The following is a 24699-nucleotide window of genomic DNA, read 5'->3' as shown; positions in this document are numbered from 1 at the left end:
AGGATAGCTTGAGTGCAGGAGTTTGAGTCTACAGTGAGCTCTGATTGTGCCACTGTACTCCAGCCTGGGGGAAGGAGTAAGACCCTGTCTCAGTAATAATTTTAAAAAGCAGAAGCTGTAGCTGCAGAACTACATTTCTCTGAAGTCTCACAATAAACTAAAGTTTCAACAGCTTGAAGTTTTGTTTAATTTTACACATCTGTTATTCATTTCATCATTCTAACAACTCAGAGATGTCCTATTATTATTCTCAACTTACAAATGAGGGAACAGATGCATTGTATAGTTACAAATTGATAAAGAGTCATAAAGGGAGAACAAGGAGTAGGAAGAGGATATGGCAGGGAGACCTAATGCAGCCCTAAGGGTCAGGGAAAATTTCTCTAAATAGGAGAAGTTGAAGAGGAGATCTAAGAGGTGAGTTGCAGTCTAGTAGACAAAAAAAAAAAAGATCTTAGGGAAGAGAACCGCAGGCAATGGAAACAGCAGAATGATGTTTAAGGAATTGAAGGCAGCACCGGGAGCCTCCAAAGGCAGGAAAGGTAGGCAGGGGCCAGATCACCTGGGCTTTTTTCTCTGTCTTTAAATAGCATGTAAGGTTAGGGAAGCCAGGAGAGTCGAGATTTAGGGTTTAGTTCTACCTTTGCTCTTAATAACCTCAGTCATCTGTCTGCAGCTCAGTTTCCTGATGTGAAAAAAGTGTGCAAGAGTGGATGGGACCAGAATGCTTCAGTGGCCCCCGTGGTTCTCAAGCTCTGATTCTAGGTAAGACTCTGCTGGAAAGAACTGCCAGATGCAAGCCCTGGATGCTGCTGAATGCACTGAAGCTGAGAGGCCCAGCAACCCAGTAGCCAGCCAGCACTTGCCAGGCTCTGACTCCTCTGTAGATTATGTACATGGAGATTAAATCACGGAGAATATCACAAAATAAATCACACAGTAAGTATGGCTGTAAGCATGGTTTGTTCCCCTCCGTCAAAACAAAGGGTGAACTGCTAATCATAACAGCGTAATAAGGATACTAATTGCCTTTCTGAGCATTTACTGTGTGCCAGGTTACCAGATACTTTTAGATTTTCTCACAACAGCCCCCTGTTATGGAAAGGAAAGTGAGGCCTCAAGAAATTGCATAACTTTGGGAATATACTCACCACTCAAATTAGTCCCTGCACTCTGAACATGGACAGTCCTGTCTCCTATTGCCAAAAGTGTTACCTTGAGCAATAACGTTCTCTGGGTTTGCTAAGTGGCTGAGTTGGAATTTGAACCCAGTGCTAACTCCAAAGCTCATAGTGTTGGTCACCATGTGATGCCACCTTCCCTTCTTAAAAAAGAGGCAGCTCCTTACTCTATAAATAACATGACATTGTCTTTTGCAGTCCTTTCTGGGTGAGGAAAGTGCTTTTTATAGCATGGAATTGCTCCTGTTTACTTGGTCTCCTTCAGCACAGATTATTATTGCCTACAGTTTTGTCCTTCACTGTCCTTACACTGTATTCCTAGGTTTCCTCCCTGCAAAAGACAACTCCATGAGACCACATGGTGTTTGTATGTGTGTGTGTGTGTGTGTGTGCGCCAGCAAAGAAATTTCACTCCCCTCCCTCCCCAAGTCTGCCTACTTTTCTATAAATAATTGTTCTCCTCCCTCCTCTCAGGCCTCTGAGTAGTTTGGTCACTTAACGCACATGCACACACGCGCGCGCGCAAGCACACACTCACAAAGCGGGGAGGGCAACGCGAATGACCTTGCAAAGGTATCTTGCCGACTGGGGACAGGATTAGCAAACCTGAAACCTCTGCAAATACTTGTCTTCCTCCCGCATTCCTCCCGAAGCGGTTCGCTCCTCTCGCTGTCTCCCAGTCCCCTCTCGGTTTTGCTCCGCCATACAAAGCACAACCCGCCCATCTCCTCTCCGCAAGCCCAGAGAACTTCATTCCCCATGTTGAAACTCGTTGGTGGCGGTGGCGGGCAGGACTGGGCATGCTCAGTGGCGGGGACTAGTCTGGGAGGCGAGGAAGCCGCGTTTGAAGTCGCGCAGCCCGGGGTTCGGGGAAAGGCGGGTGGAGGGAGCCCCGGCTGGGAGTGCGCGGGGATCCCCGATTCCGCGCCCGCGACTGGCGTGCTCCAGGCCGGCGCCGTGGGGCCAGCGCGCGGGGGGCAGGGCGCGAAGGTGGGGGAGTCCGAGGGAGGAGGGGAGGAGCGGAGGAGCGCCGGGTTCGCCATCCACAGGCGCCGGCTCTGCGGCTGCTGAATCGGAAGCCGCAGGGAGGATCCGGGGAAATAAAGACGCCCGAGAATGACCTCTAGCGAAGCCGCCTGATCCGGGGCCTGCGCGCAGCCCTGCCAGCCCCCGGCATGGGCGACCGCGGCGGGCAGCCGGAGCGCTCGGCCCCGTACTCCCCAGGGGCCCCGGTGGGCACCAGCACTGCCGCTGTGAACGGGCTACTGCACAACGGCTTCCATCCACCGCCAATCCAGCCGCCGCTCGTCTGCAGCCGGGGTCCCGTGGGCGGCAGCGACGCGGTGTCCCCGCGCCTCCCGCTCCTGCCAGAGCTCCAGCCACAGCCACTGCTCCCTCAGCACGACTCCCCGGCCAAGAAATGCCGGCTGCGGAGGAGGATGGACTCGGGGAGAAAGAACAGGCCGCGTAAGTCCGGCTGGGAGGGGAGCGCGGGCGCTAGGCAGATGCAGCGTGCGGGGCCCGGGACTGGGGAGCGGCTGGGGCAAGCGCCACCGCACGCCCCGTGCGCCCCAGCGCTTGCGGCCGAGGGACTGCACAGAGGGGGTTCCCTGAACTGATTCTTTTCCCAGGGGGCATCAAGCACTAAAGGGCGTTGCCTGAGCCTGCCCTTTTGCTCGCTCCTGTCCATAGAATGGGCGGATTGGACACCGAGTTTGAGCGGGTCCCTAGGTGAAGGATCTATAATAGCGAACGCCCTGTCAGCCCTTCTAATTGGTGGCTGGGAAAATGCATGTGTGTGAACATTTGCTGGGATCCAGGAGTGAGGATAAAGCGCGCTGCACAGCCGAGCGTGCTCTCTCCTTTCAGCCCCTCTCTCTCCTCTGAGCGCGTCCTGCTGGGACTGCCTGCCCTTTGAATCACTGAGTAGCCGGCAGCGTCTCTGGTCTACTGGAGAGCGCAAGTCTGGAGGCGTGGAGTTTAACAACCCCCGAAAATCACAGCCTATTAGACGCGGTTTTTTCACAGCCAATGAAAGGGGTTTTTGAGAGGGACATACCCACTGATGCCATGTGGGCCGGAACTATGTGGACCAATGAGAATTGGAGGTGGATTTTTTTTTTCAAAGAGGGAGGAGGTTGAGTTGGAGGTTTGTAATTGTAATGTACAGAAAGCCGAAGTGCATTATTTCACAATCTAAAGCTTGTATATATAATGTAATTTGCAAAGTGTACCTCCCCGGCAGGACATTGTGGGATGTAAATTTGTAGGTCGAGTTTACAGCTGGTTTTTCTAAGCTGAACCTCTCATTCAACTGGTTACTTCTTTGTGGGTGCATTTAATGAAGCTTGTAAATGGCAAAAAGCAAAGTAAGTAGAATGAATGCTAATAAATGACTGCATTTGAACACTCACCTTTTGCATAGAGGTTATGTTCTTTGATATAGGGAAATTGTTAAGTAAGTTTTGGATTTCTGTAAAAGTTTGATGATTGGCAAATAACACCTTCACATTTTCCTGTTTCTCTTTATGTGTCTTTTTGACTTTTAGCCTTTCTGCATTGGATTAAGGTTTCTAAGACGTTGGAAACCACTTTGATATGACTGTTTGTGACTCTGATACTTGTATTTTGTAGGTCTGAAATGCTAAGATTTTGTGTGGAACTTTGAAGCCAAACAGCAGATTTGGCTACGGTTGTAAGGTGTAAGGTTGTAATCTAGTACCTGAATTTTTATTTGCTTTTGTTTTTCATGCTTGTTAGAAAATAACTTTCATTAATATTAATATTTTAAAAGTCAGGACTTAATATTGGTTACTTGTGATTTATAAGCCTGTTTTACTTATTTTGAAGCTGCATTTCAGTTATTTCTCTGATCTACATTAACAGATTGTACTAGGGTTTGCAATGAAAATAGCTAAAATATATTGAAAGGGACCTTCTAGCTTAATCTTCTATGTTTAATTGAGGCTATAACACCTCTTTTTTATTTTTTTATTTTTTATTATTATATATATTTTTTTGAGACGGAGTTTCGCTCATTACCCAGGCTGGAGTGCAATGGCGCAATCTCGGCTCACCGCAACCTCCGCCTCCTGGGCTCAGGCAATTCTCCTGCCTCAGCCTCCTGAGTAGCTGGGATTACAGGCACGCGCCACCATGCCCAGCTAGTTTTTTGTATTTTTAGTAGAGACGGGGTTTCACCATGTTGACCAGGATGGTCTCGATCTCTCGACCTCGTGATCCACCCTCCTCGGCCTCCCAAAGTGCTGGGATTACAGGCTTGAGCCACCGCGCCCGGCCTAACACCTCTTGAAATAACTTCTGAGGAATTGAAAATACACCCTCTAAGAATATCTTGAAGACAGAAAAACTAATCTGAGCCTTAACTTGGGCTTGAAAACCCATGAAAAAAGCGGTTCATCAAAATTGGATTTACACTATTTGCCATGTTTTCTTCCCTCAGATTTGAACATCCATTTCTGAAATAAATTTTACTGTTCCTAGGAGTCACATCTGGCCTTCTCACTACCAAAATTTCATAGTTAAAGTGGTTTAACTTAATATCTTTTTGCCTTGCCTGTTGACATTCACATATCTTGATATAAAACAATATTGCCTAATCAGTTGATATTTGGTTACTCTAAGAGGAATTAGATACTGTAAGAGGAACATTAGGTACTCTATGAGTATTTATATACTCTAAGCTTATCCTATTTGCTGATGACTGACAGATTTTACATGAGCAATTTTTGCAAAAAGTTGGGTGCTTTGAATGTAAACTTGAAAATGTCCCAGTGGTGAAACATCAAGCTGGACAAATAATTATTTCCTCCTTGTCAGTTATAACAATTCGGCCTCTGTCCAAACCAGATGCGTGTTAAGACAGCCAGTATTAACACTTGTAAATGCACCTCGAATGCATCTGTGAGTAGATACGTTTCTATTTTGTAATATTGTAGGTAAAGGGCAATACACATTAAAAATACTTCATGTTTGAAAATAATGGATGGAACAGATCAGTATTTTTAGCTTATTTAAAACATTTTAATCTGACCTCTCAGTGCAGAGACTATTTACCATCCTGCAATCTAAAATCAGTTCAGTGGCAGGATAATTTTGCTAAACCAGGGAAGGAGAATATTGTCCACTTTTTTCATCTGAAGTGCTGTCATCTCACTCTACTTATCCTTGGAAGGCTTTTCTTAGACTGTCTACTTAGTATCAGGCTTCCTTAGACACTTTACCCACCTCTGGTACATAGCAGCAGTCTGATCTTAACCAAGTCACTAGGTCTCATCTTGAACTGCTGGAGCTGGGTTAAGTGATCTCCAAATGCTGTTTCCTGTACTTTCAGAATTCTATGACACTTCAGAGCTGACAGTTCTTCTTACTAGATGACACTAATTATCTGCTCTGCCGTTGACTTAACATGTAATTATGAATGGATTTTTTTGCCTTGTGCTGATTTTATCACGTGTGTTGTATGTGTTACTTGTCTCGCAAATTAAATTGAATGTCTGATTATAGACGATACTTTTTATCTCATATGCCTTGCACCTTGGGTACAAGGATATATGACTGATGTCACGGAAAAAGGTACAAGTAACCCTATCACCGTCTCATTGAGGAAGCCATTTCCACCTCCACAACAGACTTTGACAAAAGTCCTTCAGTGGCGTTTCCATAAGGTATCAATAGGGAGATTCCTTTGGTCTGCTCCTTGGCCTTGGTGCGCTGATTCTTTGACACACACTTAAGTAGCACCTTATAAGGTCACCTCATTTACCAAATATTTTGAAACTAATGATAGTTCTAAGATGCTGTGAATGCTGTGTTGTAAATGGTGTGCTCACTCAAGGGCTTGATTCCCAGCTGGATGATCTTAGTCAGTTACTTTACCTTTATGTTTCAGTTTCACATCAGTAAAATGGAGATAATCTTACTACCTTGTGGAGTTGATATGAAGATTAAATGAGATAATATATATAAAGAATCCTGTTTGGTACATAGCACTTATTTATAAATAGCAGCTGTCTTCATCACCAACACACTAAACGTTGTCCACCATTAATCCGTAGGACAAGGCAATTGAGCTGGCACATACAACCTCAGGCTGACTTTCTTCGTTTTAAAAAAAATACAGGCCAGGTGCAGTGGCTCATGCCTGTAATCCTAGCACTTTGGGAGGCCAAGGCAGGAGGATCTCTTGAGCCCAGAAGTTCCAAGATCAGACTGAGCAACATAGGGAGACCACATCTCTACAAAAACTAAAAAAGTTTAGCTGGGCATGATGGCATATGCCTGTGGTACCAGCCACTCAGGAGGCTGAGGCAGGAGGATTGCTTAAACTCTCAAGGTTAAGGCTGCAGTGAACCATGATTGCACACTGCCCTCCAGCCTGGGCCACAGAGCAAGACCCTGTCTTTAAATGAATAAACAAACAAACAAATACAGGCCTAGGACAAGAAAGACCAAAGAGTTATATTTGATCTGCTATAATATTATTCCTATCCCACAATTCTTTGTTTCTTTTCCTTTTTTTCTTCCTTCCTTTTTTTTTCTTATTCTTTTTTACACTGAATATATCTAAAAATATTGGATAGCACAAAAATATATAGGAAGAAAGCAGGAAAAAGTACCTGTGATCCCACCACTTAGAGAAAACAACTGTTTAAAATGTGCCGTATTTTAATGGTAATTTTGGGTCACACTAAGATAAGATTTTGATAACTTTTTTATTAAAAATTTTGGTATAAGCATTTTCTCATGGCATGTAAACATCATTCTTAATGGTTGTATTATATTTCTGATATTCCATTATGTAGATATTCCAAAATTTGTTTAATCTATCTCTTGCAGCTTTAGACTACACGCGGGGTTTTATATCACAAAGCACGCACACGCAAACACAAACTTTGAATCACTAATTCAAACATTGTAGTCTTGATTAGAACTTGGAGTATTTTGCTGTATTGGAAAGCAGAGTGTGGCAGCAACAACTTTGTATATACCTCTTCCTCCCTAAAGTTATTTTCAGTAATATTGGTGAATGTATACTTTTTAGAGGAAGAGCATAAGTGACACAAAGTAGTATATAGTTGTTGTCTTGAAAATCTAGATATTTTAGATACCAAGAACACTATTTTAGAAAAGCCGTAACACTGGTGAAGAAAGAAGAATGCAAAGGAAATAATTGAGTCACTGAACACTACACTGCTGAAAGGCAAACATGTGAGTATCATCTGAAGAGCTCATGTGCTATCCTATTCCATCACATTGTGTGGCAACAGGCAGGAATATTGAGTTACATGCAGTCGGTCTTCTAGTCGGTGGTTCTGACCTCTCAGATCATCCAGATAGCAGAAAATGAGTGAGAGTTCATTATGCACATTGTGTATGGGTTGGTACAGACTGAAAAAACCCCAATCTGTTACCAGTTTTAGCCATCATTGTGTAAGTATAAGGCTTTGATTTTCTAAATATTGGGATGCTTAGCTTTGGCACTTGGACGTTACATTACACTTGAATTGGGCTAATTGGAAAAACCAGTGTAAAAAGATAAACAAAAATTGTCTGGTTGTATCTGCATAGATTATGGATGCATACAGTATTTTTAACAATTTTAACATAATCAATACTTCTAGATAGATGAGAGACATTGCCAATTCAAAAACAAAAGACTGAAATGGAAAGCAGGGGCACACTCTAGCATTGCTACCTTCTAGGGCATGGTCAGGTTCCCAGGTTTGTCAATTAAGCTATGAATTGTACAATACACATTTGAATTGATGATTAATAATTTAAGGCCCAAGTGTCCAGTGTCTAACTGGTTAAGGATCAGGATTCTATCAAACATAACGAACACTGCTTTTCCTCCAAAAGACCAGTAAGTGAATTTCAACATGAATATAATGCAAAGCATATTTTATTTGTCATGGTGACCAAAGACAGAAATAGTGTTGTTGATTCTTGACATGTGAGACATTTAATAAGTGACTAAAACAAAACCCATCATGGTTTTGGAGACAGTATAAGTAGGGAAACAAAGGAATATTGGTTTTAACTGACAGGTTGTTTGTGTGTATGTCATAGCCTGCATTTTAATATTTTATGTATGTATATGTTAAGTATGAACAAATTATGAAAATTAATAGGGGTTTGACTTCTAATATATTTAATTACATATGCTTTAGCTTTAATAGATAAGCCAGTATTCATCTTGGGATCTTGGGATGACAGGTATTTAGTGTACCCACTATGGCGTACAGAATTTCTGAGTAGACCTTTTCTCTAGATAGTGCAGCTGTCAAGCTTGGTATCTCATTACTTAATTTATGACACCTTTTAAATGCTTAGAGTTGGGTAGTCGTGTGTGTGTGTGTGTGTGTGTGTGTGTGTGTGTGTGTGTGTGTGTTTGTATTCTCTCCTTGAGGGTGTATTTGAGAGTAGCAGATGATTCAAAGGGCAAAGAAATACTATTTTTAAAGAGAGTTACCTCAAAATAGTGACCTGAACCTCTAACAGATTTCTCTACAGTTAGAGAAGAAGACGGAAAAAGTCATTGACAATAGCTTTGACTTACCAAGTAATGAAAGTAGCTATTATTGAGTGACATCTCTGTGTCTGTTGTTCTGCTTTTACAGAACAACATGTGCTTTTACAAAAGCATGCAATTCCCACTTCTACTCTCCATTTTAAAGATGAGGAAAGAGAGGCTCAAAGAAGTAAAGCAACCTGTCCAAAGACCTGTAATCAGTGAAGGGCCAAATTGTAACCCAAGTCTGTCTTCCTTGCCAGCTGGCTTTGTTTTCCACCACAATAAGCCTATTATTTATCTTGCGGAAAGACAATGTGTTCTGTAAAGCTTTCGGAAAAGATGGGTGTATGTAATCTGTTCACTTTTGGAAAAACGCTCATCCATGTGTCCGTGGAGGTAACAGTAGCCAACATTAAGGAGCACTTACTATGTGCTAGGCACTAAATTAGATACATGGATTATTTATCAAATACTCCCAGCAGACTGTGAGCTGAGTACCATCATTATCCTCCTTCTACAAATGAAGAAACTGAGGGCTCAGGACTCAGAGTAAAACTATTTGAATTCAGATTTTGACTCTGCTGGACAGGGCCCTAGTGGATTCCATGAAGCAAGTATGGGTAGGGTTCTGTAGTGGAAAGAGCTTTGTTGCCACCAGACCTGGATTCAGATCTTCATTTCCTGCTTACTAGCAATGAAGCCTTAGTGAGATTCTTACTTCATCAAAGCTCACTGTTTTTTTTTGTTTGTTTGTTTGTTTGTTTGTTTTTTGAGACGGAGTTTCGCTCTTGTTACCCAGGCTGGAGTGCAATGGCGCGATCTCGGCTCACCGCAACCTCCGCCTCCTGGGTTCAGGCAATTCTCCTGCCTCAGCCTCCTGAGTAGCTGGGATTACAGGCACGTGCCACCATGCCCAGCTGATTTTTTGTATTTTTAGTAGAGACAGGGTTTCACCATGTTGACCAGGATGGTCTTGATCTCTTGACCTCGTGATCCGCCCGCCTCAGCCTCCCAAAGTGCTGGGATTACAGGCTTGAGCCACCGTGCCCAGCCAGCTCACTGTTGAATAAAGATAATGGTGTCCATCTTATCAGTTCCAGTAAGAACCAAATGTGGAAAACGTATGTAAAGTGTAGTACCGTGCCTGGACCCTAGTACCTGCATAGTAAAAGATATCTTTTTTTTTTTTTTTTTTTTTTGAGATGGAGTTTCGCTCTTGTTACCCAGGCTGGAGTGCAATGGCGCGATCTCAGCTCACCGCAACCTCCACCTCCTGGGTTCAGGCAATTCTCCTGCCTCAGCCTCCTGAGTAGCTGGGATTACAGGCATGCACCACCATACCCAGCTAATTTTTTGTATTTTTAGTAGAGACGGGGTTTCACCATGTTGACCAGGATGGTCTCGATCTCTGGACCTCATGATCCACCCGCCTCGGCCTCCCAAAGTGCTGGGGTTACAGGCTTGAGCCACCGTGCCCGGCTTGATATCTTACTATTTACCATGGTTTGAATGTGTCCTCCAGAACCCATGTGTTGGAAATGTAATCTCCCATGCAACAGTGTTAGGAGGTGGGGCTTAATGGAGGATGTTTAGGTCTCAAGGGCTCTACCCTCATGTATAGGTTAATGCCAATTGTAAAAGGACTTCAGGCTGCAAGTTCAATGTCTTGCTCTTTCTCAAGCATACTCTTTTGCACTTCTGCCATGGGATGATGCAGCAAGAAGGCCCTCACCAGATGGAGCCCCTCGATCTTGGACTTCCCAGCCTCCAGAACTGTAAGCCAATACATTTCTGTTCATTATAAATTACCCAGTCACAGATATTCTGTTATAGCAACACAAACTGGACTAAGACAGAAAACTGGTACTGAGAAATGAGGCTGTTGCTATAACAAATACCTGAAAATGTGAAAGTGGTTTTGGAACTGGATAACAGGTGGAGGCTGGAAGAATTTGGGGAAGCAGGCTATGAAAAGCCTGCATTGCTATGAACAGAGCATTAAATGTGGTTCTGGTGAAGCCTGAGAAGAAGAAGAGCGCTGTAGTAAAAGTCTAAATCTGTTTGGAGATTACTTACATGATTGTGACGAGAATGTTGGTAGAAGTAAGGACAATAAAGGCAATTCTGATGAGAGCTCAGATAGAAAAGAGGAGTAAGGTATTGGAAACTGGAGTAAAGACCAGCCTTGTTACGAAGTGGCAAAGAATTTGGCTGAATTGTGTCTATACCTTAGGGCAGGCGTCCCCAGACTTTTTACACAGGGGACCAGTTCACTGTCCCTCAGACCCTTGGAGGGCCACCACATACTGTGCTCCTCTCGCCACCAATGAAAGAGGTGCCCCTTCCTGAAGTGCAGTGGGGGGCCGAATAAATGGCCTTAGGGGGCCACATGCGGCCTGCGGGCCGTAGTTTGGGGATGCCTGCCCTATGGCTTTATGGAAGCCATAATATAAGAGCAATAACTACTATCTTTGATGGAAGAAATTTCTAAGCAAAATATTAAAGGAGCTGCAAGGCTTCTTTTAACTGCATACAGGAAAATAAGAGAGAAATTATTTAATATTAAAATTTATAATTTAAAAGGAAACAGAATTTAAGGATTTGAAGGATTCTCATCCTGGCAGTGTGGTAGAGAATGAAAGAACATTTTCAGGAGAGAAGACCAAGGATGTGGGCAAGCAACCAGTTGATACAGAGATTGATTAGTAGAGATAGAAGGAAGCCAGGGGCTGTTCATCAGGACAATGGAAGAATGACTCTGAAGGCATTTTGGAAATTACTGGTGCTGTCCCTCCCATCACAGGCACAGAGTGCCATGACCTGGGAGAAGGAAATACAGTCATGCCCCACATATAGACCTTTTCACCAAGGAAAGACCACATATACAGACATAGTCCTATAAGATTATAACAGAGTGGAAAATTCTTACTGCCCAGTAATATCATAACTATTGTAACATCATAACTCAATGCGTTATTCATCTGTTTTTGATGATGATGGTATAAACCTACTGGCTGTCAGTCATATAAAAGTATAGCATGTGGCCGGGCACAGTGGCTCACACCTGTAATCCAGTACTTTTGGAGACCAAGGCGGGCGAATCACAAGGTCAAGGATCAAAACCATCCTGACCAACATGGTGAAACCCTGTCTCTACTAAAAATACACAAATTAGCAGGGCGTGGTGGTCCTAGCTACTTGGGAGGCTGAGACAGGAAAACTGCTTGAACCTGGGAGGTGGAGGTTGCAGTGAACCAAGATCACGCCTTTGCATTCCAGCCTGGTGACAGAGCGAGACTGTCTCAAGAAAAAATAGTATAGAGAGAGCATTTACAGTTGTGTATAATATATAATACCTTCTATTGGGACAAGGTGTGGAGGTGGAAGATAGGGATATTGATGACCTTGACTCTATGTGGACCTAGGTTAATGTGTGCATATGTGTCTTCATTTTTAACAAATAAGTTTAAAAAGTAAAAAAATTAAAAATTTAAAAAATAGAAAAAAGCTTATAGAATGAGGATATAAAGAAAGAAAATATATTTGTACACCTCGACAATGTGTGTGTTTTAAGCCAAGTGTTATTACAAAAGAGTCAAAAACTTTTAAAAATTAGAAAGTTTATAAAGTAAAAAAGTTATGGTAAGCTAAGTATAATTGGTTACTGAAGAAATAAATTTCTTTTATAAATGTAGTGTAGCCTAAGTGAGCAATGCTTGTAAAGTGTACAGTGTGTGTAGTGATGTCTTAGGCCTTCGCATTTGCTCACTACTCACTCGCTCACCAGAGCAACTTTCAGTCCTGGAAGCTCCTGTATGTGCCCTGTACAGGCATACCATTTTTTGTCTTTTATGCTGTATATTTACTCTACCTTTTCTGTGTTTGAGTATGTTTGGATACATAAATACTAACTATTGTGTTACAACTGCCTACAATACTCATCACAGTAACATGCTGTACAAGTTTACAGCTTAGGAGTAATAGGGTTTACCTATAGCCTAGGTCTGTAGCAGGCTATACCATCTAGGGTTGTGTAAGTACACTGTATGCTGTTTATACAATGACAACATTGCCTAATGATACTTTCCTCTGAAAATATCCCTGTCATTAAGTGATGTGTGACTATATATCAAAAGAGAGACCTAGTGTGCCCTCTGGATCTTGGGGGTTCACTGCTCAGGGCTGCCTGAAGTCTCTGCTCTCCACATTTCAATACAGTGTTTCTTGCTCACCCTAAGGGCAAGCAAGAAGGGTGGCTCAAGGGTGCTCTGTTGTGCCTCAGGCCACAGCTTTGGAATGTGCAAACAGCAAATCTTTGTGGCATCCATGTGATGTTAAGTCTACAGACACGCAGAGTATAAGAATTGTGGAAGCAGGCTGGGTGTGGTGGCTCACACCTGTAGCTCCCAGCACTTTGGGAGGCCAAGGCGCACCAATCACAAGGTCAGGAGACTGAGACCATCCTGCAACATGGTGAAACCCTGTCTTCACAAAAAGTTAGCCAGGCGTGGTGGCATGTGCCTGTAGTCCCAGCTACTCAGGAAGCTGAGGCAGGAGAATCTCTTGAACCTGGGAGGCGAAGATTGCAGTGAGCTGAGATCACACTACGGCACTCTAGCCTGGGCAACGGAGTGAGACTCTATCTGAAAAACAACAACAACAACAACAACAACAACAAAAGGAATTGTGTAGAGGCATGGCTTTCTCCAGCTAGATTTCAAAGGATGTCATAGACAGCCTCAGGGCCCAGGCGGAGACCTGCTGCAGGGGTGGAGCCAACAGAGAGCTCCTACTAGGGCAATGAACAGCATAACTTTGGGATCAGAGCTACTGCAGAAAGTCTCCTAGAGCAATGCCTACTAAAGCCTAAGGAGTGGGGTCACACCAACACCCCAGAACTGTGGAACTATCAGCATGAAACACCAGTCTGAAGAGCCACAGATGCCTGACTCCAAACTGTGAGAGCTGCTGCATGGGTAGCACCAAGCAAAGCTGTAGGGGCAGGCCTGCCTACTTGAGGCCTTGGGGGCCCAACTGTGCCTCCAGTGTGCCCAGATAGTAGGACGTGGAGTGAAGGAAGATTACTCTGGAGCCATAAGATTTAGTGTTGTTTGCCCTGTTGGGTTTCGGACTGAAGACTATCCCTTTCTTCTTGCCATTTCTCTCTTTTGGAATGGGAATGTCTATTCTGTGCCTATTCTACCATTGTATTTTGGAAGTAAGTCACTTGTTTGATTTCACAGGCTTACAGCTGGAGGGAAGGGTGCCTCCAGATGAATCCTGCCTTGAATCTCATCCATATCTGATTCAGATGAACTCTGTACTTTGAAATTCTGAGCTGATGCTGTGAAGTTATGACTTTTGGGACTATTGCACGAAGTGAATATTATGTTTTACGGGAGAAGAACATGGATTTGGGGAGCCGAGGTGGAATGCTGTGGTTTAAATGTATCCCCCAGAAAGCATGTGTTGAAAATCCCCAGTGGAACAGTGTTGGGAGATGAGGCCTAATGGGAGGCATTTAGATCATGAGGGCTCCATCCCTACGAATGATTAATGCCATTATGAAAGGGCTTGAGGCTGTGAGTTCACTCTCTTGCTCTCTTGTGCACACCTGCTCTTTTGCCCTTTCATGCTTCCATCATAGGATGATGCAGCAAGAAGGTCCTTGCCATATGCAGCCCCTCATCTTGGCCTTACTAACTTCTAGAATTGTGAGCCAGATAAATTTCTGTTCATTACAAATTACCTAGTGTTCTGTTACAGCAGCACAAAATAGACCAAGACACTATTAATACTAGCTTTATTTATACTATTAGAGGACATTTTCTCTCTCTCTCTCTCTCTCTCTCTCTCTCTATATATATATATATATATATATATATATATATATATATTTACTAAATGATCAACTGTATAGACATTTAATATTACTTTCATTTCTGTTTTTTAATTACAGAGGCTTTTGAAACTCTGAAATAACAGGATTTCCACAAACTCATCTTGCCCTGACTGGGAATCTTTTGGAGATTGGATTTCAGAGTAGTCTCCATCCTGATCTGATATCACCTCCTCAATAGAAGCTTCCCTGATACCCTCTGATTTTCTAGAAGCAGGACACATGTCCTGTGTCACAAGTCTTGACCTCATTATCATAGATTGCCTCATTGCTACTCCTGAGACCAAGTATAGCATACTCTGTCTGAGAGTGATGCTGGCAACTTGGTGAATAAGAGGACTGTGGAATTTATTTGATTGCTAATCTTGTGTCAGGATATAGTTATGTTTTAAAAGGGAGATGTCCTCCTTTGCTCTTAACTGTTTGATATCTCAGCCTTTGAGTGAGGCAGTTATATGCAAAGGAGATGAGAAGAATAAGAAAAGCGAGTATTTTCCTTTTTAAAAGCTGCATGAATTGAACAAGACTTCAGAATTCAGAACAGCTACATCCAGTTCTTGGGTCATTTTTTTTTAACCCATTCTCTGAGAATTGAAAAAATGCCCTTGCAATGATTTGCAAGACTCTAGAATCTTCCTCTGGCATATGATGAATGAGATGAATGTTTCCCAGTGCTTGCCTTCAGCCCCAGCACATGCACCTTCTAGTATTCTTGGCCTTGATCCTACACTGAATCTGAGGCTGCAAGGACTGCAGATAGAGGCTTAGGGCAGGCTGGACCTGTGTGAACCTCTGTGAGTTGTGGCTACCCTGGGCAGCCAGTTACTTGAATCCCTCTTGGGCTTCTGGACAAACAACTCTGTTATAGCCCTAGGCAGACAGTCAGAGGGGAAAGAGTTAGGAATGGATTTGTTGACTTCGAGCCTGACATGAGTTAGCAGTATGATAAGGCTTCCAGCAAAATGTAAGCGCTCAATAAATGTCAGCTATTATTATTGGGGTGGTGTTAGATGTTCTTCCTTATACTGACTTATAATCTGCCTCCCCATAACCTCTCTACCCTGTGGTTTTTGACAATTCAGTATATCTAATTCATCTTCTATGTAATAGCACATGAGATAAAGATAGCTATGTTATCTTGACTCTTTCTTTGGGTTCTCCTCTTTGATGAATGCCTGCCAGATTCTACTCATGTGATTCAGATTGTATTGGGTTGCTGATAAGTATTTAAGCAAGATTGGAGAATCTTAATCTTGGGGTTGTCATAAAGGAGATCAAGTAAGTATTGACCTGGGTGGCCTTGAACTCTGAGATTTAATGATTCTCATTGGACCCACAGGGTCTAACCAATTTTTAATTTATTTGGGTTAGGCACTGTGCTAGACTCTGCATGTGATACTTGGTTTCATTTGAACTCTGCATGTGACTCTAAGCTACAGTGTAACCTGAAGCCAGCTATGTGGGTGGATTTCACTCAGATGCTGTAATAGCTCCAGAAATCACTAAACTCTGTGTGAGTCTGGACCTGAACATTAGTGGAGCCTGTTTACTATTCATACTCCTCCAACTACCTATGTTCGATTAAAAAATAATAATTAAAGGGATGTTATGTTTTTAGGATGTTCTATACTAGAAAGTTGGTATACATTTTACTAAGGAGATAATCACATCTTCTTACCTTTTATGGAAGGTCTTATCATTTTTTTTTTTTTTTTTTTTTTTTTGAGACAGAGTTTTGCTCTTGTTACCCAGGCTGGAGTGCAATGGTGCAATCTCAGCTCACCGCAACCTCCACCTCCTGGGTTCAGGCAATTCTCCTGCCTCAGCCTCCTGAGTAGCTGGGATTACAGGCACGTGCCACCTTGCCCAGCTAATTTTTTGTATTTTTAGTAGAGACGAGGTTTCACCATGTTGACCAGGATGGTCCCGATCTCTTGACCTCGTTATCCACCCGCCTCGGCCTCCCAAAGTGCTGGGATTACAGGCTTGAGCCACCGCGCCCGGCCTAGATCTTATCATTTTTTATGGAAGGCTTTACTTTATGAAAGGGTCCAAAAATTATTTGTTCTTTGGGGTGACCACATAATATTTCCTCAACACTTTTGAAGAGTGGTGGGGGTACCATTAATTATGCCATGACCACAGGCACAGCGTTGTGGTAAAGCCAACTTATACAGACTATGGGAGTTGTTTATACACATGACTTTCCAACTCTGCATTTCAATATCCTTATGCTGATAGCTTGAAATTGGCCATGATGGATATATGTACATCATGGAAACTGGCAAACACTGAAAATCAGGGCTTTATTTTCAGAGAACCAGCTGTTAAACATTTACCAGTACACAATGACTGGGACACAGTTCACAGAAGAGACTCAGAGAAAAGTCCCAGCGGGCATCAGTAATACCAGTTGAATTATTGAAGCATTTGAGGTAGAGAAGGGGAGTAAAGGTCAACATGTCCTTTGCTAAGTAGGACAATGTCAGAAGATGAGAAGTTTGATGAGGGAGGCTTATTTTCAGGAAACTACATGTTCTACAAATACTTCAGGGGTCACTATGGTTGGTATGAGAATAGAATTTCTTTAGAATCACATCGTTATTTTCTTCCCTTTCTCCCACCTAAATTCCTACTGTAAATGTAGTTGGGCTCAGTGCTGGATTACCCAGCAGGTAGACCAAGCAGGCGTTAACTGTTCCATCAATGCTAGGAGAAGAAAATAATACATGTGCTTTCATGTGAATGGATATATATAGACATGTATGCACTAAAGTATTAGTCATAGGAAAATTATAAATTTGGACTTATTCCATAATTCATTTTTGGTTTTGTTTTTTTAATAACCAATTGTTTTGAGTTACTTGTTCATGGTGGGTTGGGGAATACCGTTTATTTTTTTCTCTTAAATAGGTATAAACCTGTCCCCATTTGAGCCTTGTACCTTTCTAGGGTGATTTATAATTTATTTATTGCTGCTGAAATGTCAGGGTGAAGTTGCCAGAATATTTTCATCTTGTGTTCCTGGTTAGAATGAGCAGATTGAAGTTTGTTCCAGCAAAAGTAAAAGCAGTCTGAGTATTTGGTTCCATAAGTAGGATCTATATGGCAAAAAAAGAAACTTCCCCAGTTTAAACTCATCTGGTTTTTACTCCAAAGGTCATTGTGCCCTACATGTCCTCTTTTTGACCTGAGTGAGCATTTTGGAAACGGGATTTTAAAAACTTTTTCTGCATTTTAAACATTATACAAAACTAGGGAATATAGCATAATGAGCTGCCAGGTACTTATCACTCAGCTTCTATAATTATCAAATCATGTCCAATTTTATTTTATTTATTACACACCAGTCTCCTCTCCTCCAAACTGGATAATATTGAAGCAAATCCCAGAAGTCATATAAGTTCAGTATTAAATGTTTTTGTCTTTATTTCCAAAAGAAAAGAACTCTTAAAAAAAAAAAAAAACACGATCTGTTATTTGCTGAAAAAGTTAGCAGTATATTATATTCATTGAGACTATAGTGTTTTATGATGCACAATTAGATAAATTTAGTTACCTAACCACAATTAAAATTGTTACATCTCATTTGTAGTTGGATAAATGAAAACCTGATTTGTGTTGCCCCTGGAGAATTCTTTCATTTGCCTATACCTGCTTACTGTTTATTTATTATTCATTTTTTTAACCATTTCTTCATGGTCTCAGATTTGAAACCTCATTCTTGGAATGAAATAGTCCTGTGCCAAAGATATAGATTGAGAACTAAAGAACAGTATTAAAAGAATTCCATCCTTCTCCTTTTTTCTGAAGCCATTTGGGTGGGGCCAACGGGAGCAGGCAAGCTAGCTCTCCTGAAGACAATTAGGATGTAGGACTGGCCTCAGGCCTAGGAATCTGGAGTTGCTGAATTCGGGATTGAATCAAGGATTTACAGAAGAGTTATTGCTAAAATTTGCGATTTCATGCAATCTTTAGACCTATGACCCTGTATTTTAATTTAGCCACAAGAACAAAGAAAAAGATGCTGAATCAGTATCATTCAATTTATTGAACATTCCTGGGATCAAACTAGTTAAATACAAGTGAATTCCTGTCCGTGTAAACTGTGGAAATGGTTTCCTTTTGTCAGCTTTATGAAAATGTGCTTCAGATGCATTTTATACATCGCTGCCTTCTTTGAGAAAGGAATATCATTTAACATATTCTAATAATTTAGGGACATCATTAATATCAACTTTCATACTGGTTTGTAATATGGGAAAGTCTTAGGTAATGATTACAAGTGTTTGGATTTGTTCATTCATGGATATTTGTTGTGCAACTGCTATATCCAGCGTGTAACTTTAAAAGATGTTTGTTTAGAGATGTGACTTTGCAGTGTTGCCCAAGCTAATCTCCAACTCTTGGGCTTAAGCAATCTTCCTGCCTCAGCCACCTGAGTAGCTGAGAGTACAGGGATGTGCCAGCAGCTTGCATGTAACTATTAGAGGGTCCAAATGTTTAATTCAAAAATTAAAAAAAATTTTTTAACTATTGAAAAGCTTTAATTTAAAAGCACATTAGAGATCACCTGATATTTGGGGGAGTTCTCTGAGCCTCAGTTTTGTAATCTGTAAACAGGAATAGTGCCAACTTCATTGGGTTATGAGAACTAAATTAAATAATGCATCGACAGCTGCCAGCACAGTGCCTAGCGCATAGTATGGCCTAAATGTTAATTGATGTAATGCTGCTGTTGCTGCTGCTGCTGCTTCTGCTGCTGGGTTAACTCATTATTTAGAGACATATTGGAATAAATTTCTTCTGAATTTTTATAAATAAATCATTGATTGACAAGTTCGTAGCTCTAAAGTCTCAAAGTTTGACCTGTATATATCTGTCCACATAAGATTGCACAAGGTAATATACCACTTCAGCACACATGTACCAGACTCCATTAAATTTTAGTCGAGGCTTAGACATATTTTCTTGGCAAACTCTCTTACCGTGGCTTAGGTCAGTTATGTAACAAGTAAATGGGTAACCTGTCAAGTCCAGGTAATGCTGTCTTAGAGTTTTAGCACTAATGAAAAGGTTTGGATGTTTTTTGTTTGATTTTTATATGTGTTGCAACCAAAGTAAGGCGTTGTTAGATATTTTTAGTATTCAGCTTCTTGTGAAACATTTTCAGTAAATCTTTTCAAGCTACTGAATCAGTTTTGATTCAAGAAATCCCTGAGATGGCAAGGGAAGCTGTTCAAAAGAACAGTTACAATTTGCAGCTGCTCTCTCTGAATCAAACTTTTCTTCAAATTATGTAATCCAAATAAATTACAGAAATAAATGGGTGAAATTCATGAAACTGCAGCTATCATCTATGACATTTTCTAGCCTTTATGTTGATCAAGCATCATTGTTCTCATTAATTAACTTTACATTAGATGTGACATGATTTGTAAAATGAGACAATGCAAATAAGATGTTGCCTTTATCTCTTTCATATTTGGGGTTCAGAGTTAAGATGGAACTTTTAAAAGTTCCAACACTAAAGAATTTGAAAAGGCCGGGCATGGTGGCTCAAGCCTGTAATCCCAGCATTTTGGGAGGCCGAGGCGGGTGGATCACGAGGTCAAGATATCGAGACCATCCTGGTCAACATGGAGAAACCCCATCTCTACTAAAAATACAAAAAATTAGCTGGGCATGGTGGTGCGTGCCTGTAATCCCAGCTACTCAGGAGGCTGAGGCAGGAGAATTGCCTGAACCCGGGAGGCGGAGGTTGCGGTGAGCCGAGATCGCGCCTTTGCACTCCAGCCTGGGTAACAAGAGCAAAACTCCATCTCAAAAAAAAAAAAAAAGAATTTGAAAAATCTCACTCTTAGTGATACGGAACAATACTATGCCCCAAACTAGCCCCAGGCAAATAAAATATTTTGAATGTTCATATTTATATTTTATAAAGTTTTAATCCCTTTTCTCAATAAGATGTTACGTCTAGCTGTGCCTTTGATAAAAATTGTTATAGTTTAAAAAAAAATTCAGTTCTAACTACAATGCCTATAAATTCTGGCAGCGTGCCAATGATAACCCCAAAGGCAGCTGAGAGCTGGAAGGAAGCAAACACTTCTGAGCAACCAAAATCAGTGTTGGGAAGTAGTTAAAGTCAGAGATGCTCATGCATCTTACACTTGAGAGTACTTCCTGTGCTCTCTGTCAGAATCTATGTACTCTTTTAATTTTATTTTTTAAATTGGCAAATAATTGTACATGCAGTTTTAACAGACTTGCTTTTCTGGTTTCTCTGCATTCAGGCACAGCGGGTTCTGGATAGATATATTGCAGTAACACTGACAGCAGTGAGAAATTAACAGCTTTAGACACAGGAAACTATAATAGAGACAAAAGTTGATTCAAACCATAGCAGCCTAGGAAGCACAAGTTTATATGATTCCTGAGGATATCAGTGTATAGTGGGCACAATAATTGATTCTCATTTGACTGTGAATCATCAAGAAGACCTCAAATTTCATTCAGTCTGTTTCGTTTAAGAATATGGGAAAGTGGGTTGTGCATTTTACTAAGATTATCTTCAAGAACTGGTACAATTGGCATTTATATTTTAAAAATTTATCTTGAAATGAGATAATTAAGATATAATTCACATACACCATATGATTCATCCATTTAGAGTATGCAATTCTGTGGGTTTTTTTTTTTTTTTTTGAGACGGAGTTTCGCTCTTGTTACCCAGGCTGGAGTGCAATGGCGCAATCTCGGCTCACCGCAACCTCTGCCTCCCGGGTTCAGGCAATTCTCCTGCCTCAGCCTCCTGAGTAGGTGGGATTACAGGCACGCACCACCATGCCAAGCTAATTTTTTGTATTTTTAGTAGAGACAGGGTTTCACCATGTTGACCAGGATGGTCTCGATCTCTTGACCTCGTGATCCACCCGCCTCGGCCTCCCAAAGTGCTGGGATTACAGGCTTGAGACACTGTGCCCGGCCAATTCTGTGGTTTTTAGTGTATTCATAGAGATGTGCAACTATCACAATTAACTTTAGAATATTTCATCCCCTTCTAGAAAAGTATTAACAGTCACTCCCCTTTTTCCCCATAATCCCCAACCCTAGGCAACTAATCTGTTTTCTGTCTCTAGAGATTTGCTTATTCTAGACATTTCAAATAAGTGAAATCATATCACAGATGATCTTTTCTGATTGGCAGCTTTTACTTAGCATAGTGTTTTCAGGATTTATCCGTGTTGTAGTATGTATCAGTATTTTGTCCCTTTTTGTTGCCAGATAATATTTCTTTGGGTGGATTCATCACATTACTTATTCATGTTCATCAGTTAATGAATATTTGGGTTTTTACTGCTTTTTGGCTATTGTGAATAATGCATCTATGAACATTCATGCAAGGTTTTTGTGTGGACATAAGTTTTCATTTCTCTTAGGTGTATATACCTAGTACTGGAATGCTAGGCCATTTAGTAACTCTATGTTGTTTTTTTTTTGTTTTGTTTTGTTTTGTTTTGTTTTGTTTTGTTTTGTTTTTTGAGACGGAGTTTCACCCTTGTTACCCAGGCTGGAGTGCAATGGCGCGATCTCGGCTCACCGCAACCTCCGCCTCCTGGGTTCAGGCAATTCTCCTGCCTCAGCCTCCTGAGTAGCTGGGATTACAGGCACGCGCCACCATGCCCAGCTAATTTTTTGCACTTTTAGTAGAGACGGGGTTTCACCATGTTGACCAGGATGGTCTCGATCTCTCGACCTCGTGATCCACCCGCCTCGGCCTCCCAAAGTGCTGGGATTACAGGCTTGAGCCACCGCGCCCGGCTAGTAACTCTATGTTTAACCTCTTGCAGAACTGCCGGTTTTCCAAAGTGACCGTACTATTTAGCATTCCCTCTAGCAGTTTTAAAAAAATTATAACCATCTTAATGGGGTTTAAGTGGTATCTCATTGTGGTTTTGATGTGCATTTCCCTAATAGCCAATGATGTTGAGCATCTTTTCATTTGCCTGTTATGGGCTGGAGCTCTTATATCCTTCAACTCTAACATCTTATTATTTTAAACTTTATATACATTTTAGTCTCATATCTAGTGAAATTATAAGTTTCTTGGATGGCTAGAGAATGTCAGACTTGACTTTGTGATAGTTACTGTGCTTAGGAGGGTGCCCTACATAGAGCTACCATTAGTAAATATTAAAGGATTGTTTTAATTAAGTCATGTCTGATTTTAGGATAATGTGGATTTCATTCACAACAGAGTTTGTACTCCTTCTTTCCAGACTGTTCTTAATTAATGACCAGTTTCTGTGGACTAGAATGTAAGTGCCAAGGGGGCTGGCTCATTGCCATATCCTGACTGTTTAGCAGAGTGCCTCACACTGTCTATGAACAAAATAAATATCTGTTCAATCAGTGAATGAATAAGCCTGGATGATTTTTCCTCAGTATCCGTTGTATTCGTTTCAGGACCCCCATGGGTACTAAAATCCTCAGATGCTCAAGTCCCTTGTATAAAATGGTGTAGTATTTGCATGTAATCTATGCACATTGTCCCATATACTTCAAATCATCTCTAGATGATTTAATACCTAATACAATGCCTACACATCACTTTATTCACATGGATTCTTTATAGCACCAGAGTGTGGCAAATTTAAGTTTTGCTTTTTAGAACTTTGTGGATTTTTTAAAAAAATATTTTCAGTCTGCAGTTGGTTGAATCCTTGAGTGAAGCCACATGTATGAAGGAGTGACTGTAGTTGGTCTCCGATTATTTAAAGTAGGTGCTTATTTTAGCTTGCATTGCCATGTGAGCAGCTGGCATACCTTTCTTCAGTCCCCCATCCCTCAGCTCAACTTCAAAGATTTGCCAGACTTTCGTTCATAGTCAAGAAATAAATGGCAAAGGCCATCTCTGGAAGACCTCTCTCTGCCTGGGTGTGCCATCCAGCAATGCTGTTCTTCCTGAAGCCTCTTTAGTTAACCACGCTCTGGTATTAAATTGTTAATAGTATCGCTAGAGTATGCAAGCATGCTCTGGTGGCTTGTCAAGACAGAAAGCTAAATCTCTTGGTGGTTTAAATGGGGATTTGTTTAAGCAGGTAATAAGATTACCATCTTGAGCCTTAGTGCTGGGTATTAGGAGGTTGAAGGAGCCATTCCTGGGTGGATGCTATGCTCAGCTCTGGTTGCTACAAAATGATGACATTGGAGATAGCCACACAGATAAGTGGTGGTCATGTCCCATGGCACACCTGCATGGTCAAAACAGTAGAGTCTTGTTTTTTGTCCAGGAACTATATTTCTGTTGAAGAAAGTGGCATAATTAAAGCTGAGGACCACGTGGAAAGCTGACGTTCATCTTCTATTGCCTCTAGATTGGGCAGAACTGGCAGCTTCTTGGTGAGAAATGGGAGTGATGACTACAGCTGTCTGTAAATGTATTTTCCTACCTCCTCTGGACAGCCTGAGAATGCAACTGGAATGGGAAATAAATTTCATCTGCCTACCATTTTCTCTCCTTAACACCTGAATACACAGCTTGACTGTAGGCATGAAGAGGAGAAGATGAGCTCACAGATCCTTAGAGTGACCCTCCTCTTTCTCTGTGATTTTCTTGGAAGGGTAGCATTGAGAAGTTTCAGGACCTTGGGAAAGAAACCACACTTACTGAGCTACTCAAGGACTTAAGGAAGAGACTGAAGGGAAAAAAAATTTATTAACCTCATGGATTTAAACATTTTTGGGTCTCCTCATCTCTAGCTTCATCTTATCCCTGCTTCCTCCTGGCCCAGATCCACGCTAAGAATACACTTAGTGGTGCTACCAGAATGGCACCTAAGGACATGGCTTTCTTTGCCCCTGCAAGAGCTTTTTTTTTTTTTTTTTTTTTTTTTTTTTTTTTAAATCTTAACCTAAAAAAAATTTAAAAGCAACATAGCTTTCATGTTGATGTTTCTATTTGTTGTTCTAATTTCACGTGGTTGTCTGTGTCAAGGTCAGCCACGTGGGTTGCAAATCAAAGAATGTCTGTCTGCATGACCTAAATACATGAGTGCTGTTGCCAGAGCTAACCTCTTTAT

The 24699-nt window shown here is 41.5% G+C and overlaps 1 protein-coding gene across 1 annotated transcript in view; it reads left to right on the top strand.

The window, feature by feature from the left end:
* The first annotated feature begins 1615 nt into the window (after positions 1-1615).
* PANK1 (pantothenate kinase 1) overlaps positions 1616-24699 on the top strand; it is a 67246-nt gene continuing 44162 nt past the window's right edge. The window contains 2 exon segments of the mRNA XM_003922409.4: positions 1616-2201; positions 2204-2648. Coding sequence (XP_003922458.3) covers positions 1686-2201; positions 2204-2648 — 961 coding nt within the window. The 5' untranslated portion in view covers positions 1616-1685.

Source organism: Saimiri boliviensis, chromosome 12 (genome assembly GCF_048565385.1).
Source record: "Saimiri boliviensis isolate mSaiBol1 chromosome 12, mSaiBol1.pri, whole genome shotgun sequence".
NCBI lineage: Eukaryota > Metazoa > Chordata > Mammalia > Primates > Cebidae > Saimiri > Saimiri boliviensis.
This window is presented reverse-complemented; position numbering and strand designations above follow the sequence as displayed.